This window comes from Camelus bactrianus, chromosome 1 (assembly GCF_048773025.1).
Source record: "Camelus bactrianus isolate YW-2024 breed Bactrian camel chromosome 1, ASM4877302v1, whole genome shotgun sequence".
Taxonomy (NCBI): Eukaryota; Metazoa; Chordata; class Mammalia; order Artiodactyla; family Camelidae; genus Camelus; species Camelus bactrianus.
The window spans coordinates 74886910-74906635 of NC_133539.1; the positions used below are offsets into that span (position 1 = coordinate 74886910).

The 19726-nt window shown below is 37.3% G+C and overlaps 1 protein-coding gene across 2 annotated transcripts; it reads left to right on the forward strand.

The window, feature by feature from the left end:
- Positions 1 to 13: 13 nt before the first annotated feature.
- Positions 14 to 19652, forward strand: MRPL47 (mitochondrial ribosomal protein L47). Of its 2 annotated transcripts, none has more exons than XM_010947814.3 (7): positions 14 to 171; positions 2556 to 2707; positions 3255 to 3315; positions 6262 to 6358; positions 13376 to 13506; positions 15673 to 15768; positions 19329 to 19652. In XM_010947814.3, the coding sequence occupies exons 1-7, from the start codon at positions 47 to 49 to the stop codon at positions 19450 to 19452; spliced, it is 786 nt and encodes a 261-aa protein (XP_010946116.1). In that variant the 5' UTR covers positions 14 to 46; the 3' UTR covers positions 19453 to 19652. The 2 variants fall into 2 exon arrangements, with proteins under 2 accessions (XP_010946116.1, XP_045367239.1); XM_045511283.2 differs by lacking the exon at positions 14 to 171 and adding an exon at positions 193 to 518 and having other exon boundaries at positions 19329 to 19566.
- Positions 19653 to 19726: the final 74 nt, after the last annotated feature.

Genomic DNA, 19726 nt, shown 5'->3' on the forward strand with positions numbered 1-19726 from the left:
ATCCGGTCGGCGAGAGACACAGGAAGTGACATCATTGTTGGCAGAAATGCGATTTGCTTACTTAGGCGGAAAAATGGCTGCAGCCGGTTTGGCTGTTTTCTGCAGGAGAGTCTCGGCTGCTGTAAAGGCTTCCAGGTCGTTAATAAGCCCTCAGGCTCTTGCTAGCACAGGGTAAGTGATGTGAGGAGTCAGTTTATCCATCTGTTTAACATTGGATCTTATTCGGTTGCCAAGATGCGGAGAACGCTCAGGGATGGAAAGGCTGCTGGGATGGCTGGGCCCGAACCCACTGCGGTGTGGAGTGAGTGACCTTGGAGACGTCTCCCATCTCCCCCATTTCCTTCTTCTGCAAACATTTTGTTGCCACCTGCTGTGGACCAGGCAGTACTTCGGGGTCTGTAGAAGCCCAGTATTTGGTGAATTAAACCTAGAGGTACAGAAGCATCCTGTGTGGCTTGGTGAGCTGGGAAAAAACTTCACTGAGGAGCATTTGGCTGTGAAACTGAAGGCTGTGTCAGGTTTGGATAGATTTTTTTAAAAGGCGGTGGATGGGGGAGGGAGAGCGCTTTGTACTCCCAGAGTTTGTCGTAATGGGATTGTTTAGTGAATGTTGAGTGAATAAATGAAAGTAGCCAAATGAATGGAAAGTCGCCCTGCAGGTGTGACAAAGGAATAGTCTACACGTGGTGTTCATTATTTCTGGAAAGATCCTTGTCTTCTGGACAGACTGATCATTTCTGACTTGAGGATGTACGGTTTCCTCCCTTTTATTGGCTTTTGTTTTTAATGAGTTGAATTTTATATATAGTTGTGTATGTCAGTTTTTTTTTTTTTTAAATAAAGTAATGTTTGTGCTCTCGAATCCGGCACAGTTATTGAGCGTCTCTTATGTTCTGCAGTGTTTAATTACTTACATTGACTTCAGAGACAAGCAGTGTTGGGTGGTGGTGGTTTTGCAGAGGTCTAGGGGTTGCAGCTTGATCAAGGTGGCAAACTTGAATCAGTTGTCCCTTGTACTTCATCCTTTTTACTTAATTTTGGATCTTTATCATTACTGTTGAATGAATATCTGTCCATTTGCAGTCATTTTAGAAAATAGGGTTAAGTATTCTGAAGAAGAAATCAACAATAATTCTACCATTCAGAGATAAACAGATTTCCTTTCATTCTTTTTGACTTTGCATGTATGTGCATACATGTAATTTTAAAATAAAATCAGGGTCATATTTACATAAATGCATTTTTGTATTCTACCCTTGTTTCCCCAACTTAGGAAATTTAAGAATTTCCGACCAAAAGAAAAGTTGTAAGAGTAGTACAGAGAATAACCATATACTCTTCACCTATGTTGACTAGTCCTCAACATTTTGTCACATTTTCTGTACTTTTTCTATCCATGCTTTTTTTCCTGAACTGTTTAAGGCATGTCAGAGTGTCAAACATGACACTTCAGCATATCTCCTAAGAACAGGAACACTGTCTTAATAACCACAACACTGCAGTGATTACACGGGGCAATGAAAATGAATACACTGCTGTCATTGTCCCACTCTTATCTAACGTACAGTCCAAGTTAAATGTCCTCAATTGCCCTGGTAAGTTCTTGTTCTTCTTTTCTTAATTTTTCATTCAGGATCCTATCAGTAATCATTTATTGCATTAGTTGTCATGTCTCTTTAGTCTTCTTTAATTCAGAATGGTTCATTTTTTTTCTCTTTCATGATATTGACATTTTTTTAATAAGGTCAGCCTTTTTAGAATATCCCTGCATTCAGATTTGTCTGATTGTTTCCTCATGATGAGATTCAGGTTAAATTTTTTCATAGGAATACAACACTTGTGATACACTTCATTATTGTGTTTCAAATTATTTCCCCAAGTCATGAAATATTCTTTAAAAACATAATTTTTAGATTACTGCATAATAGATTATCATACAGATGCACAATAATTTTTTTTAACCATTCCCTGTTTGCCCATTTACATTATTATCAACTTTTTGGTATTATATACAATGCTTTAGTAGACTTTTTTTTGAAGTGTAATTGACTTACAATATTATGTTGGTTTCAGGTGTACAGCATAGTAATTTGATATTTTTATACATTAGAAATGATCACCACAATAGATATTTTAATTTATTAATTCTAATTTTTGATAATTTCTTTAGTTGAAATTTTTAGATGTGAAATTACTGGGTTAAAGGAAGAACCATTGGGGCCTCTGGCACATGTTGCAAAATTAACCTTCAGAATGGTTTTTTCTGCTCATATACCCACTAGCACCTTATGAAGGACTTAAAACGTTACCTTAAAATAGAATTATGTCAATTTATTACCTCTGAAATTATGTGAATATATTCAGCTCTGAAAGTATAGGGTAGTGATACCTATAATGCAGTGCTAAAAATAGTTTCTAAAGCATTTTATGACTTTATTGTTTCTTGTGCAGAAACTCCAAGTAGATTTTTTAACGAGGTAGATGAGGAAATTATTCCATTTATTGTTTATAAAATCCAAATATAAAAATTTAATCACTTGTTTATGTATGTTCAGTTGTAGGTTTTCTCTTAGTCTGTTGACTAAGAATACACCAAGTGTCACATCTTTTCACCAGTGTAGATTACTTCATACCACATTGTCAAAAAGAGGACTGGAAGAATTTTTTGATGACCCAAAGAATTGGGGAGAAGAAAAAGTGAAATCTGGTGAGATATTTGCATTGGTCAATATTAAATATATTTATTGAACCCTCCATCATTTTAGGGTTGTTAATCCAGTTTGGGGATTATTTAGGTGTTTCCTTTTTTGATTTTCTTTGGGAATGGCTATTAGAGAAAATTAAAAGGACAATGTAATAGCAGAGTTAACTGTTCCTTGGCAGGTTGGAAAAGGTTTAGAAGAGGAGTAGTTTGAAATTATTAACTAAAGTGAGGTTTGGGTTTGTTTTAGATTTCATTTTTTAGAAATAATTGAAAATTAATTTATAATAATATGAAGTATTTTGACATTAGACTTGAAAATACACTCTATACTAATACTAACATTTTTGAATGCTGTTGTCAGTCACATTACTGATATTTTCATGTTACCTAATTTAATCACAATTTAATCATAATTATATATTATACCATAATATATTAAAAGTATTATACATTTTATATATAAAGGGACAAGTTTAGAGAGGTTGAGTAATTTGCCAAAGGGTACATAGCTAGAAAATTATTTCATATTGTGGATTTATTGATTTCCTAGGAGCTTCATGGACCTGTCAGCAGTTACGGAACAAAAGTAATGAAGATTTACATAAACTTTGGTAAGTGGACCAAGTACATTAACATCTACGTGTTTGAATCAGTTACAGTATAGTAATGAGATATAAACTTCTATCTAATGTAAGAAATTAAAGTGATTTATAGTACTGTGGGTGATATATAAGATCATTAAAGTTTTTGTAAATGCAACAGAGGTCAAATTACATTAAGACAAATGTATCAGAGTTCTCAAATAGTTGGGAGTTTAGAAATTTTACTGTAACTGTTACCAGTCATACTACCACCTTTATACTAACAATTTCAGGAAACTAATAAAATGAAGTGGGGACAAGTTGGTCACATTTAGGCCTTCTTCCTTTTTATTACCTTTTGCATGGTCTGGAATCTTTAGCTTATTTGCTTTGGGGAAGTGTGTTGGGGGTGCACTTAATAGGAAGTTTAGGCAGGGTTTCCTGGCAGGTTCTCCTGGTGAATTAAAGAGGGTTGAGAGGATTTAAGACAGAGTTGCATTTTTAATAGACCGTGTGTGTGTGTGTGTGTGTGTGTGTGTGTGTGTGTGTGTGTAAGTTAAGGGATAATTGTGGTAACGTATTAGCTTCAGGTGTACAGAGTAATGATTTGATATTTGTGTATATTGCAAGATGATCATAATAAGTACAGTTAATATCCATCACCATATGTAGTTACAAAAAGAGTTTTTCCTTGTGATAAAAATTTTCAAGATCCATTCTCTGAGGTACTTTCACTAGCTGTTATCACTGTTCACTTTATAAAATGAAAAAGTCACGGGGATGTAATGTTTTTGTACCTCTTGACTTCCCACCCCCTGCATTGACTATATTTAGCCCAGAGATATGTGTTCGGGCTGTACTGTGTTTTTAAACTGGGAAATTTCACGTAAAGATAAGGATTTCTGGCTCCTCTTGAATGGTCAGACCTGTATTATAGCAACACTGGCTCTACATTCCTACATGGTAACAGTTCAGCTGGTCTAAATGGAGCAGTGCCCTGCTTCTTACCCATCTTGGTCTTTTACCAAGCCCACTTCACTCATAATTGTTATTTGTCTAGGCACTGTAGTAGGAATTTAAAGTTTTATCCCCTGATTTAAAGGGTTATTTATCTTTCATGGCAGGTGAAAGAACTGTAAAATGCTTATAAAACCACTAATATTATAGGCTTATTTGTATGATACAATGAGAAATATATATTTTATCTTTGTTTCTAATTGCTTAACACACAGCTCCTAATCTCTTGGAATTTTCCTGAGTGATAGGAGTGTCTTTTATTATAATTAGGCAACTCTCTACTGGGGCAGGATGTGTGTTGGGGGTTGCTGCACAGCTTCAGGATAGAGGCTGGTCGCTAGAAAGACCAAGGTGGGATGAGAGGGTGGAGCATTCAGCCTCACCACCACTCCCACCTCTGGAGTGGGAGAGGGACTGGAGACTGAGTCCAGTCACTAGTGGCCAGTGATTTAATCAGTCATGCTTGCTTTAGTGCAACTTCCATAATAAACCGTGAACGACTAGGTTTGGAGAGCTTCCCAGCTGATGAATACCTGGAGGTGCTGGGAAGGCGGTGTACCCTGAGAAAGCTTGAAAGCTCTGTACCCCTCCCCCTCACCTTGACCTCTACATCTCTTCCATCTGGCTGTTCCTGAGTTGTATCCTTTATAATAAACCTGTAAAAGTAAAGTGCTTTCCTGAGTTCTGTGAGCCGTTCTATCAAATTATCGAGCCCAAAGATGGGGTTGTTGGGACCCCCAGTTTATAGCTGATCAGTCAGATGTATGTGAGGCTTGGAGGTTGCTGTTGGTATCTGAAGTGAAGGGCAATCTTGTGGGTCTGAACCCTTAAATCTATGGAATCTGGCACTAACTCCATGTAGTTAGTGTTAGAGAGTTGAAAAAATTGTATTAGAAAATACCACACACATATTTGGTGTCAGGAGAGGAAAAAACCCCTTATTTGGTGTCAGGAGTGTTATATATAAAACAGTACAGATTCATTATAGTAAAATAAGTTGTATTAAAGCACTGTTATTGTGGCTTATTGGTAAAGGAATAGTTAGAGCAGTTTCAGTATTCATCCTGGCTAATACCACATAATTTCTCTTCTGCCACTCCTTCCCCCCAAATTGTCTTCTTCCATACCAAAAAGTACCTCAGTTCCTTTGCTTCATTTTCAGTGCCTGCACATTTATTTCCTTTCCTTTCTTGCAGCTCTGATTCTCAATCAAACATTTATTCACAAAACCCATTCTCACTTGAGCTTTGCCACTTCAGTGTTTTGATTTGTGATTTGATTGTGTTTGTTTTGGTTTCCTTTCCAGCCTAACAAATTCCATCTCTATGAAGCTTTCCTTGATCATCTTATTTAGAAGGATGTCTCATCTCTCCTCTTAATGCTACTAGTACTTGTCTATACTACTCAGTACACCATACCATATTAGAGTTCTGGAGGCAGCATAGTGGACTAAAAATAGAATGGGTTTTACACACAGGGAGTTCAGGATTTGAATCTTGAATTAGCCATGTGCCCCCAGATACCCGACTTCTCTCAGCCTTAGTTTCTTCATTTAGAAAGTGTAAATAGTTCCAATCTCAAAGAGAATTGTAAGAATTCAATGAAATAAATGTATATAAAGTGCTTAGCACATTGCTTGGTGTGTAACAGGCACTGAATAAATGTTATTTAATCTTCCATGTTTTCTCTCCGTTTGGAGTGTAGGGACTGTGTTTTGTGCTTTTTTTGTAACTCTTCTGGCACTTACTTAAAATGATATGTGGTATGTGGAAAGTTAATTGAACAAATGAGTAAGAATAGATGTAGCTCTGTTTAAAGGATTATTCTTTGTAATGATATTCTGTATAATCAAGATTTCTAGAGGACATTTGAGTATATCATTAATTTTGATGTCAAAAATCACAACTTTATTACTATAACCACAGGATAGCATCACAAGCTTTGTGTTTTTTGATATAGGTATGTTCTCCTGAAAGAAAGAAACATGCTCCTAACTCTGGAACAGGAGGCTAAGCGGCAGAGGTTGCCAATGCCAAGTCCGGAGAGGTTAGAAAAGGTGAGATTTGGGGGAGGCTGGAGATTGCTGAGAGTGAGATAAATGTTGAAAGGTGTGAATGTATGGTTCCTGTATTTCTTGGCAAGAAGATTTCTTTCTATTTCTGCTTGATTTTTAGGAAATTTACAGAGTTGTATGATTATCACAACTGTCTATTTTAGAACATTTCCAACACCCCAAAAAGAAATCTTGTGCCCATCTGCAGTCAATCCTCCTTCCTCCTGCATATACATGAAAATATGTTTTTGTTTTTATTGGATAGATACCCAGGAGTGAAATTGCTGGCTGGTATGGTAAATTTGTGTTTAACATTTTGGGAAATAGCCCAACCATTTTCTAAAGTACCTTCACCATTTTACATTTCTGGTTCTGGTTTAGATTCTTCTCCACTAGCTAGGTCAAATTTTTTTGACACATTGATCACCTACTGTGGATTGAGTGCCCCTGAGGAAACACAACTGTCACTCAGATTTGGGTGATGTGGCAATCAACGTGTTTAATGCATTTTTAAAAACTGAGGTAAAAAAAATAACAAAATTTATCATCGTAACCATTTTTTAAACTATATTTTTATTGAAGTACAGTCAGTTTACAATGTTAATCATCTTAACCATTTTTAAGTGTAGAGTTCAGTAGTACTTTTTAAATTGAAGTATAGTTGATTTATAATATTGTGTTAGTTTCAGGTGTACAGCAAAGTGATTCATTTGTATATATTTTTTCAGATTATTTTTCATTATAGGTTATTACAAGATATTGGGTATGATTCCCTGTGCTATAAAGTAAATCCTGTTGCTTATCTATTTTATGTAGGTGGGAGTGGTGGTGAGGCTGAATGCTCCACCCTCTCATCCTAGACCTTGGTCTTTCTAGGGACCAGCCTCCATCCTGAAGCTGTGCAGCAACCCCCAGTACCCCCTTTGTCATAGATTTATTGACTGTAAGTGCATGGGTTTATTTCTGGACTCTATCCTGTTCCATTGATCTGTGTCTGATTTGGTGCCAGTACCATACTGTTTTGATTACTGTAGCTTTGTAGTATAGTCTGAAGTCAGGGGTGATTCCCTCAGCTCCATTCCCCTTTTTTCAAGACTGTTTTGGCTGTTCGTGGCTTTTTGTGTTTCCATACAAATTTTAACATTTTTTGTTCCAGCTCTGTGAGAAATGTCATTAGTAATTTGATAGGAATTGCGTTGTATCTGTATATTGCCTTGTTTAGTATGGCCATTTTAACAATATTGATTCTTCCAATCCAAAAACACAGTATATCCTTCCATCTGTTTATGTCATCTTCAATTTCTTTCATCAGTGTCTTACAGTTTTCAGAGTATAGATCCTCCGTACATTTCCTCTATACCCACTCTGGTGAGAGTTTTTATCATGAAGGATGTTGGATTTTATCAAGTGCTTTCATCTATTAAAATGCTCGTGTAGTTTTTTTTTTTTTAACATTTTTTATTGAGTTATAGTCATTTTACAATATTGTGTCAAGTTCCAGTGTAGAGCACAATTTTCCAGTTATACATGAACATACATACATTCATTGTCACATTCTCTTTCACCGTGAGCTACCACAAGATCCTGTATATATTTCCCTGTGCTACACAGTACAATCTTGTTTATCTGTTCTACATTTTGAAATCCCAGTCTGTCCCTTCCCACCCTCCATCCCCCTGGCAACCACAAGTTTGTATTCTATGTCTATGAGTCTGTTTCTGTTTTGTATTTAAGTGGTTTTTGTTTGTTTTTTTTTTTAGATTCCGCATATGAGCGACCTCATATGGTATTTTTCTCTCTCTTTCTGGCTTCACTTAGAATGACATTCTCCAGGAACATCCATTTGCTGCAAATGGCGTTATGTTGTCATTTTTATGGTTTAACAGTATTTCATTGTATAAATATACCACATCTTCTTTATCCAGTCATCTGTCGATGGACAGTTAGGCTGTTCCCATGTCTTGGCTATTGTAAATAGTGCTGCTGTGAACATTGGAGTGCAGGTGTCTTTTTGAAGTAGGGGTCCTTCTGAATATGTGCCCAGGAGCGAGATTACTGGGTCATATGGTAAGTCCATTCCTAGTCTTTTGAGGAATCTACATACTGTCTTCCACAGTGGCTGCACCAAAATGCATTCCTACCAGCAGTGTAGGAGGGTTCCCTTTTCTCCACAGCCTCTCCAGTGAAATGCTCATGTAGTTTTTGTCTTTTGTTGATGTGGTGTATCACATTGATTGATTTGCACATATTAAACCATCCTTGCAACCCTGGAATGAATCTATCTTGATCATGGTGTATGATCCTTTTTTATGTAGTTTTGGATTTGGTTTGATGATACTGAGAATTTTTGCATCCATATTCACCAAGGATATTGGCCTGTAGTTTTCTTTTTTTGTAGTGTCTTTGTCTGGCTTGCTATCAGAGTGATGGTGGCTTTGTAGAATGAATTTGGAAGTGTTCTTTCCTCTTCAGTATTTGTAATAGTTTGAGAAAGATTGGTATAAGTATATAAGTTATTCTTTGTATGTTTGGTAAAATTCCCTAGTGAAGCCGTCTGGTCCTGGACTTTGTACGTAGGGAGATTTTAAATTACAGAGTATTTCACATCAGTGATCAGTCTATTCAAATTATCTGTTTCTTCTTGACTCAGTTTTGGCAAATTGTATATTTCTAAAAACTTTGTCCATTAATGTCAGTGGGGTGTTAACTGTCTCCTACTATTATTGTACTGTTGTCCATTTCTCTCTTTATGTCTGTTGGTATTTGTTTTGTATATTTAGGTGCTCCTATATTGGGTACATACATGTTAATAAGTGTAATATCCTCTTCTTGTATTGATCCCTTTATCATTAGTTTCTTGGTATGGTGACCTGCATTTCTGTTGATAATCTTTCTTAATTCCTTTAGCATTTTTATTACCTCTTTTTTAAACTCGGGGTCTAGTAGACTGTTGAAGTCTTTTATTATTCTTGTTCTTTTAATTGGGAGTAGTTTCTCTGCTTTTTTTTTTTTACTTAACTTTCTCTGTTTCTATGAATTTAGGAGAAACAGTTATCCACTGTGGTCTTGAAGGAGTGTTTTTATGTGGGAACGTCCCTGTAGACTGAGTCCAGTAATTTTGGTGCAAGGGCCGTTTTTGTATGGGCGCATGCTGGGTCCTCCCTCACAGTGCCCTGGCCGTCACCCCTTGGCAGGGGGTGTGATCGGTGTTGTGTCTAGAGCCTGTGCTGGATGTGAGACGGGGCTTCTATGCTTTGCCTTGGGCTTTGCTCTGTAGCTGTCACTGCCCTGTAGGGGGCAGGGTGTGCTCCCCAGTTGTTGGAATAGAAGCCTTGAAGTTCTGTTTCAGTTAGGCTCTGATGCTTAAATCTGTGCCCTGCCCCAAAGGAGGTAATTGCTGAAGCCAGTGAGGCCTGCGTGGTCACAGCGCCTGGGTAGGTCATGGTTCGGCGCAGAAAATCCCAAAGTCACGTCCCTTTCTCTGTTGTGTTTGTTCCATCTCTAGTGCAAGGCTGCAGTGTGGAGTAGGCTGGAGGTCAGGACATTGTGATTGCAAAAATTGAGCTAACTGGGTTGCCACCAGAGATCCGTGCTGCCTCTGTGGCAGAATTCTCCTAGGACCTGTCTGCTCCAGATCTAGTGCTAAGCTGCGGTGTAGGGTGGGCGAAGCCGGAGTCTCTCGCTGGGATGCGAAATCGCTGCGTACTCCTGCCTGGGGCCTGTCTGCCTAAGACTCAGCGCTTAGCCACTGTGCATTCTCATGGCCGCTGCCAAGTGTGTACACTGACAGAGTCTGCCCACCACCGCCGTGTGCAAGCTTCCACCCAGATCACACCCCAGGGACCCTAGTTTGTCTCTGCATAGCTAGACCAAAGCTTTGCCCTGATCTCATACCAGGCTGTGGCGTGGAGTAAGTAGGGCCGGGGCATTCACCCTTTGGATTGGAAGTGCAGCAGGCTAGCAGCTGCCAGTGCAGGGCTCTCTCTGGCCTGATTGTCAGCAAGCCAGCATGCACGTACTCCTTCTGAGTGGAGTCTAGGCTTCTCCAGCCCTCTCTGTTTCAGTGGATTTCTCAGTAAGCGTTGGGCCTTGTCTCCTCTGTACAAGACCTCAGCAATGGGATGCCCAGATTGTGATTCAGTTCGCTCCCTCCCCAGGGTGAGGGTTCATCCGTGTGATCTCTTCCTTACAGATCACCCCCGCAGGTGCAGCTGATACTCTTTGTTTTTAAACCGTCCTACCTAGAGGAGATCTTTCTTGCACCTTTGGTTGTATGGGAGACCTTCTGCCAGTTTCCAGTTCGTTTTCCTTGATGTTGATTTGTTCTGTTACTGAAGTTGTTAGTGTTAATAATTTGGTTAGTGTCCTGTCTGTCAGGTTCCTCCACTGTGTAGTTACTAATTTTTCTTTGTATTGAGATCATGTAAATATATTGCAACTCCTCACACTTGCGCTCACTGGTTTTCATATCCATGGATGTTGATCTTGCCTCAGTTATTACTATGATGTTTGCTGAATGGTGGTTTTCTAGTTTCATATCAGTTAGCTTCCTTCTGTAAGGAAAGGCTTTTCCTTTTCTCCGTTTCTTTGTTTCCCCCCCTCCCCTACGCTTCTCTTTCCTTTCCTTTCTTCTTCTTTTTCTTTCTTGATTTATTCATTCTAATTGTATTCACTGAGTTATAATCCTTTAATATCATCATCCCAGATTTGGCCAGTGTGGGTTCCTTCAAGTTGGCTCCTGTGTCCTCATTATTCTTTGATGAGGAACAGCAAGATGCTCTGGATTCATTTTGTACTTTTCCTGCCCCAGCCCTGGAATCAGCCATTTGACACAGAAACACTGGTTCCCTTGAATGGAGAATGGTATATTTAGAAACCAGTATCTGGGTGATACATGTCTTCGTTGCTGCAAAACATTGGTAAAGTAATAGGATTTTATGTTTAGATATATTTGCCATTTCTGCCATCAAGGAAAATTATGTTTTAGAGACTCTTTTAAGTGGTTTGGCTGTTTATAAATAGCACGTTGTTTATCTGATGAGAAAGCTTTTGCTAGACTGGTGCTATTCTAAGACTTTTAAACTTCCATGGCAGATTAGATTATAAAGATAATCCCCCAAGTAGCTGTAGGACCTGAAAGAGATGTGAAAGCCACACACTGAGATACACTATCTGATCACCTGTACATGCAGCCCACACTCAGCACTTCCACCCCCTACATGAACTCAAGGCCACCAGAGTAGCTGAATCCACATGTCACTTCCTCTCAACTGTATGAATTTCTATGAAATCCTTGAGAAAGTAAGAATGACAAATCCTATTGAAGACAGACAAACTAAGAAGTGTGAAGGGACCAGAGAGATCAGGGCCTAACACAGAGCTCTCTGATCCTCAGGAACTCAGTAAACCTGGCTGTTGACTACATTAAAGAATTTGTCCAAGCAAAGTCAGGGTTGAGGCTCCTAACTGCAATCTAATGTTAGCTCACAAAGATAAAAAGTAAATGTCTACCAAGTCCACAGAGTTAACACCCAGTTATTCACGTTCATGTCAACAGATGACAAGGAAAATCAGAAGCATCAATTAGATACACCCTATTCAAAGCAGCCAACCTCAGAGAGCTTCCTTTTTTAGTTTATAACTTTCCCAGAGCCAAGAGTGTCCTCACACAGTTCCAGAGCTTCAGTTTATTTCTTAACTTGAGAAAAATTATTATTTTTATTTTTTGTTGATAAATTTCTGTTAGCAGTATATCACAAAACACAGAAAACTGCACCTATTTGAGGTTAAAAAATTATGGTCACTTTCAGTTTATCTAGAGAAAACTTTTATTATTTTGCATTCTACTAATTCAGGAAGTGTAGTACTTATTATTTATTGGGCTGAAGTTCACCTCTGAAATATATTTTTTTAAAGCAGGGAGAGGGAATAATCTATTATCGAAGTTTTAAAGTCTTAGAATAGCACCATTCTAGCAAAAGCTTTCTCATCAGATAAACAATGTGCTATTTATAAACAGCCAAACCACTTAAAAGAGTCTCTAAGACATAATTTTCCTTGATGGCAGAAATGGCAAATATATCTAAACATAAAATCCTATTACTTTACCAATGTTTTGCAGCAACGAAGACATGTATCACCCAGATACTGGTTTCTAAATATACCATTCTCCATTCAAGGGAACCAGCGTTTCTCTGTCATATGGCTGCCCCACCCCCTTTAAAGCTTTCTTAAAAGGAACAAATGTGTATATGCAACATTTCATATCTGTCATGCTTAAGATAATAAACACACATAACCACCTAAAAATGGCTCTCGGTATTTAGAACTATGAAAAAATTTAACTCGTATGTTATTACAATCCCCAATGTATGAACATTTATTTATAAATAAATATATATTACTTGAGCAGTGTATCATTGTGTACAGTGTACGACACAATAGAAATGTTAAAAGAAAGAGCTAAAAATAAATAGAGATTCTAATAGCATTCTCCTATATCTTGATGGATCTTTAGAGATTAGTATTAGGATAGATTGATTCTCTGTTTCCTGTAATAGCAACAGCTGCCAAGCGGGCACAATAATGTGTCTGTGTGTTAGGGACACACTGATTAGTTAAGGCCAAAAAGATGGGTTTTAATATTAAAAAGTAGCGAACTGTTATCACTTCTTAGTAGCTCATTGAGTTTTGAAATGAGGAGTCAAATTGGATCCTTAAAAGGAATCTGTGTGGGTGTATCCTACTTCAAACAAAAGTAATATATGGAAATTTGAGTTAAATAGATTTTCATTTAGATGAAGCTAAACTTTAAAAAAAAAATTACAGTAAACAATATTGCAGACACCTATGTAAACGCATACTGGAGCCAAAAAGATTTTTGGTAAATATTTGACGGAATGGCTCTTTGACAAAAATATTCATGATAGGTTTTCTGTAGCATAGTCTTTATATGTTCTCTTTCTTTGAAATTCTGTCATGAGTGATTGTTGAAATTATGTCTTTCTATTCTCTTTTCAGGTAATAGACTCCATGGATGCATTAGATAAAGTTGTCCAGGAAAGGGAAGATGCCCTCAGACTTCTTCAGACTGGTCAAGAAAAAGCTAGACCTGGTGCTTGGAGAAGAGACATCTTTGGAAGAATCATCTGGTACATGGTGGCTTTTCTGAGATAATAGTGGAAATCTCATGCCTCCTTTCCCTATCTAGCACCTTTTAAGAAAACTCTCACCATATGTGTTTAATTTAGAGATATATCTAACATAAGCAGAGGTCCCGAAGCCCCTCTGTAACTTCAGGATCTGAATGAAGGTAGCTGTATCTAAGCCCAGGCAGCCCATTCCCATGATACAGTTACTTACAGGTTCTTTATAACGGTCATTCTCAATCTCATGAGAATCACATGACCTTTGGGAATTTGATGAAAGTAAGTTATAGATACTTTCCCCAGGAAAATGTGCATGTGTATAATTTCAGAAGGTTGTAAATCCTATGAGGCTAATTTTAGGACACACCTATCCTCTTTACCCATTAAGAAACTGGCACTATTAAAAAAGAAGTTCTCGAGGAGTAAGGCCACATGAACCAGTCTCAGTTTGCTCCCAGTGCCACTAGGATAAGCCCTAGTCCAGATTTTGAAACAGTTTATTTTTATTACATCTTTCCACCTTTTGTGACATCTTGTTCCCTACATCCAGTTCCCAAAGTCCTGTCAGACCTTGGAAAGGGTCTGATGAAAAAAACATTCACACTGAGGTATAATTAACTGAGAGGACCCAGTGTATTCTCTCTTCCTTGGGTTTTTTTGCATTTGGGTTGAGCTGCCAAATGGAAGCATCTTTAGTAGAATTTTAAACATCAGTCAGCAAGATGAGGCATTATGGGTGGTTGAAGACTTTCCCTACACTCTTGAAATTATACTACATAAATGTGCTCCTGCATTTGGTAGATTCTTTTCATGGATTTGTGGTAATGGTGCCGCTCGGAGTCAAATTTAAGGGAGTGGCTATGTTGTCTGTAACTCTGTAATCCAATACAGAAAAGAGAGGAATTGTCAAAACATCTGACTAAAAACTTTGATCTATTTTATTTTCTACTAAAATTTACTGAGGTCCTGACTGAGGTCCATTAAGAAAGGGTGGGATTAGGGGAGAGACTAGGTGTCACTTTTAGAATCTGTGAGAGTGCTGTTCTCTTTAAGGTTTTTAAAATTTTGCTTTTTAACTTTCCTAGAGTTAAACAAAGTAATGAACAAAACAGTTATATCATCTTTCCAGTGTAGCTTATTAAATCAAATATAATTTCAGTGCCTTTTCCCTAATTTTCTATTGTATGTTAAAATATTTAAGGTAGCCTTTTAAATGCAGAGCTCCTTCTTAAAAATATTACATCTAAATTTTTTTTCTGACAGAAAAATCATGTGGCAGTAATGTCAGAGATTCCTCTTTGGATGTGTCTTGCCCTTCCTTGGCTGTTGAGAAATAGTGGTAGACTATTATCCTGATGAACTGAGGGACTTTAGTACAATTATCAATTCTGCTTAAAGCAATGTGGTCCATTGCTCCAGTGGCACTGCCTGTCAAATTATATACTAAACGCCAAAATTACAAAGAGATTGGAATTTAGGCTTCTAATATTATAGATTAATTCTGGATTTTTAGAAATGATTGGTTAAATGCCCTGAAATTAATCCTTCTGTTACTTTTTTAATTGAAATACTTTCAAATAAATGTTATAGTATGAATTCACAGTTTCCCTTATTCCCCACTCAACATTATGATTTTTTAGGTTTTGTTATGTTAAGGTAGATACAGATAGATATCTATGTCAGTTGGTGTCATTTGTTTACATTTTAAATACATAAAATAAATATCAATGTTTCAAATTATGTATGTGTGTATACATGTATATGTATAAAATTAGTGAACACAAATATATGTATGTAGTGAAAGTATAAAATATATCTGGTAATGCTATACTCTAGTTTAAGGCTAGGAGCTATTGTGAAAGTAGAGAACTTAAGGTGCATCTTTAAACTTTTATATATATATGTTTTCAAAAGAATCTGAAGCAAACTTTGTAAAATACTAACATCTACAATTTTGTAGTGGGCTCATGAGTGTCTTATATTACCTGCACTTTTCTCTAAGTTTAGAATACGTTATAATTTTAAGGTATAAACATTTAAAAATCTTTAAAAGCCAATTACATTTCATTGTACTGAAAATTTATGGTCCAAAGATGGCTAAATCTCTGCAAAAAGTGAAAATATATTCAGTATTTTTTGTAAGGTGACACCTTTCTGTTTTCTTGGCAGGCACAAGTTCAAGCAGTGGCCTATACCTTGGTACCTGAATAAAAGATACAACAGGAAACGATTCTTTGTGATGCCCTGTGTGGAACGTTTTGTCAGGTGAGCACAAGTACCCTTAATAAAACATATCTTTACATCAGGTGACATGTGTTAAACTTTTACATAACTAACACATGTTCATTGTGGAAAAACCAGAAAAATCAGGTAAAAAAAGAAATTAAAGTCTAATACGATTTCACCATCCAGAAATAGCTACTGTTAACATTTTAGTGTATATCCTTTCAAAAGTTTTGTTGCCTTTCTAATCATCAATCTGTATGTAAGTAGATGGTTAAATCCCTCTGTAATGTTAAAAGAAAGGTCCAAATACTTCAGCTGCATAGAATGTGAGGTGTGTTTTGCAGAGCTGATTGAGTGAAGAGGGGCTGGGGTGAGGAGAGGAACCTGTTGCAGTACATCTGAATTCCTGTTATCCGGCAGAATGGTGATTTCTAGGTATTTTTTATAGCAAATTTTTTTCTGCACTAAGTTTGTTATTGAGTAGGGAGAACACAAGGCTTCTGTTCCATTAGAGGAGTGAAGGGGTCATATGAACTCCCAGGCTAATAATTATAAAAATGAAATAAGATTTTTAAAAACAGCGATTTTGAAACACTTAGATCCACATCCAAAAGCAGACAGAAGCCTAAGGAGAGTTTAATCCCCAAAACTGCAGTTGAAAGGGAAAAGAATTGCTAGTTTATAGTTTCTGGAGCACGGGTGCTGCTTAACTCCCAGGGCTGTGGCTGCAGAAACAGGTGGGGAAGCTGGCCGGTTGCAGGCTAAAGATGCTAGAGATCAGAATTCAGGGCAGGAAAGCAGCTGGAAATTTAAAGGAGAAATCCTAGCAGCACAAGAACCACAGCTTTTAACAGCTGCCAAAGAGTACAGTCATCTTTCAGCAAGAGTTCTTTAAAAACTGATTTTTCTCCCCCAAAAGCTTGTTTTCATACCAAAATAAATACAAACAAAAAATTTAAACAGGAGGAAATATATCTTTAAACAGAGCTTTAAGATGTTTTAGTATAACTTAGAATCACAGTTTTTTTTCCCACCAAACCATTTCCAGTTTTATGTATAGAGGTGTTGTGATTTATAATAAATTTATTTGGTCTTTTGGTCTTTGTCTCCATTTCTGGCAAATGGAGACAAAACTCTTGAAACCTTTGCATTTCCTAAGTGATGAGGTGGGAGGTTTTTTTGTTTTGTTTTTTGGGGTTTTTTTAGTCTTTTGTTATGTGAATGACATGACTTTTGGGAAGCACTGAAGGAAGAGGGTTGGTTGCCAGGGGAACCAACTTTGAATAGCCCTTTGAAACTTTTAGTCTCACCCCATAATTTCCAGGGAGGGGAAAGGAGCTGAGGTTGGACCAGTTACCAATGACCAGTGATTTAATCAGTTGTGCCTTTGTGATGAAGCCTCCGTAAAATCCCGAAGGAGGGGTTTGGGGAGTTCCTGAACACGTGGAGATTTGGCGAGATTGGTGGGTCAGAGAGGGCATAGAAGCTTCTTGTCCTTTCCGCATGCCTTTCCCTAACTATCTCTTTCATCTGGCTGTTCCTGAGCTATATCCTTTTGTAATAAACCAGTGATCTAGTGAGTAAATGGCTTTCGAGTTCTGTGAGCTGCTCTAGCAAATTAATCAAACCCAAAGAGAGGGTTGTCGGAACCCCAATTTACAGCCAGCCATTCAGAAGTATGGGTAATAACCTGGATTTAGGATTGGCATTTGAAGTCCAAGGAGGTGGTTGTGGGAATTTCCAGTCGGTAGTGGGTCAGTCAGAAGCATAGGTTCTAAGCTCTGATGCTGTTTCCAGGTACAGTGTCAGAAATTGAGTTGAATTCTTGGACATCCTGCTGGTGTCTTGAGAACTGGAATTGGGTTCAGAACCCCTTTGTTGATATGTATCCATTCTAAGTGGGCACTAGATGTCAGTCTTTCTCATCACCAGTGCTATATGTTCAGTCAATCCTTCATTTAATTCTTCCTGCAAAATGTCTCCAGAATGTGTCCTTCCTACTCTGTTTCTGTGCTAGTGCAGACCCTTGTCATCAAATTGCATCACTGAACATCTTCCTCACTCCAGTCCATTCAAATGTTGCCTCCTGGCTATTTTCCTCAAACCTTTTGATCACATCAGTGCTGTTCAAAAACATACAGTAACTTCTGGTGTACCAGACAGAATCCAAACTCCTTCCCACCCAGGGTTCCCACAATTTAGTCTTAGCTATCATCAAAGTCAGACCATTCTTTTTGTTTCCTAAATATAACTTGTTCATTTTACCCTTTTCCTGTCCCTGTTCCTACAGTTCCTACAGTTTTGAACTCTCTCCACCTAGTCATATTTTAAGGCCCAGTTCAGGTGCTAAGCAATTGAAGAAATTAACTGAATTAGCTGCACTGGCTTTTCCACCTCACTTTCTCCAAACCTAATGTTCCAATTTGATCCTTTTGTCCTTAGTCATAAATAGGTGAATTTGAAACACCTATAAATAAATAAATAACATGACTTTAATATGTAAGAATTTATGAATCCAGTGTCACTTTCACAGACCTTAAACTTTTTCTACATTTGAAACTACCTCCTTTAGCCTTACCTTCAGAGCATGCAGCATAATCTTCTGAATATTCTTAAGAATAGCAAACCTTTATTATTTCACATGGGTTTATTTTTTATAACCAAAATTTAGTTGGAGTAAAGATTGATGAATAAAATGGGTAATCTGATTTCAACTTTTAGTCTTTATACTTAATTTACAAAGTAGCTTATATATTTTGTATATATACATATTTTTGTCTTTCTATATAACCCTCATCAAATTTGTGTGACCTTCCCCACCAGTAGTACTGGCATATTATTCAGTACCTGTCTCTTAATTGTATTGTTATATTTTATATAAACATACACCTACTGATTAATAAAATATCCTATAAAAAATCAAGTACACTGGAGGCTTGGCATCTGTGAATTTATCATTTGCAATTTTGATGACTCCGAAGTGACCCTAGAAGTCACTATAATTTAGCTGAGGCATAAATAAATGCCTAATGCCTTGGGATGCTGCTGATGGGCAGAGGCAAATTCACTTAGAGTGGCAAGTCCACTAGCACTAAGCATCATTGCTCGGTTGTGGGGAGTTAACATACACTAGACTGAGTGCTGCTGAAATTAGGAAATTCCTAAAAGTCTCAGGATATAAAAAATCTAATGTAGTCAATAAAATTAGTGTTTCTAAAATAGGGGAGAAAGATAGCCCAGTCTGTTACAGGGTTATGAAATCTCTTATTTCCATCAGGAAATGGGAAAGAGAATAGGTGTAGAGTCACAGATGGTTTGTTTTGCCTTAGTGGAGGTGCTGGGGATTGAACCTAGGACCTTGTGCATGCTAAGCATGCACTCTACCACTGAGCTATACCTTCCCCCACTGATGCTTTTGATTTTGTGTTTATCTTTGACTCATGTAGGTTTACAGTGATTATTCAAGGTTAATAATACACGTGACACATCTAATTCATGACTGGCATGATTGAGGCCTGTAGTAATTGATTGGATGTATATATATATTGAGTTACAGAAATAGTTTTGTATAAGTTGCTGTTATGCTTTTATTATTCTAGATTGAGACTTGAGAAACAAGCCCGCATCAGAGCAAGGAAGAAAAGTTTAGAGAAAAAGAAAGAAAAATTTCTTCAGGAAAAGTTTCCACATCTCTCTGAAGCCCAGAAGTCAAGTCTTGTCTAAGATATGAACTCTTAATTTACCATTTTCTTGGATTACAGTCTGTATACAAAAGTAAATACATATTAAGTGGTTTATAAATAAATTGTGTTTTTAGTCAAATGACTACCAACTATTTTTAAGTGTTGTTATGGCATGCTAATTCTGGAAGTGGTCAAAATGTGGTATAACTTCAGATTAAATTCCCATTTTATAAATTCTGACATCTAAGCAGACTTCAATTAATCTCTTGTATCTTAGAGTGGGAAAATGGTATCAACTTCTACAGCAAAGGCAA

Bases quoted from the DNA above. Each gene is read 5' to 3' on its own strand.
- MRPL47 (XM_010947814.3), top strand. From the start codon at position 47: ATGCGATTTGCTTACTTAGGCGGAAAAATGGCTGCAGCCGGTTTGGCT. The intron at 172-2,555 runs GTAAGTGATGTG...ATGTATGTTCAG, and splicing joins CAGGCTCTTGCTAGCACAGG to TTGTAGGTTTTCTCTTAGTC. The intron at 6,359-13,375 runs GTGAGATTTGGG...TTCTCTTTTCAG, and splicing joins GTCCGGAGAGGTTAGAAAAG to GTAATAGACTCCATGGATGC.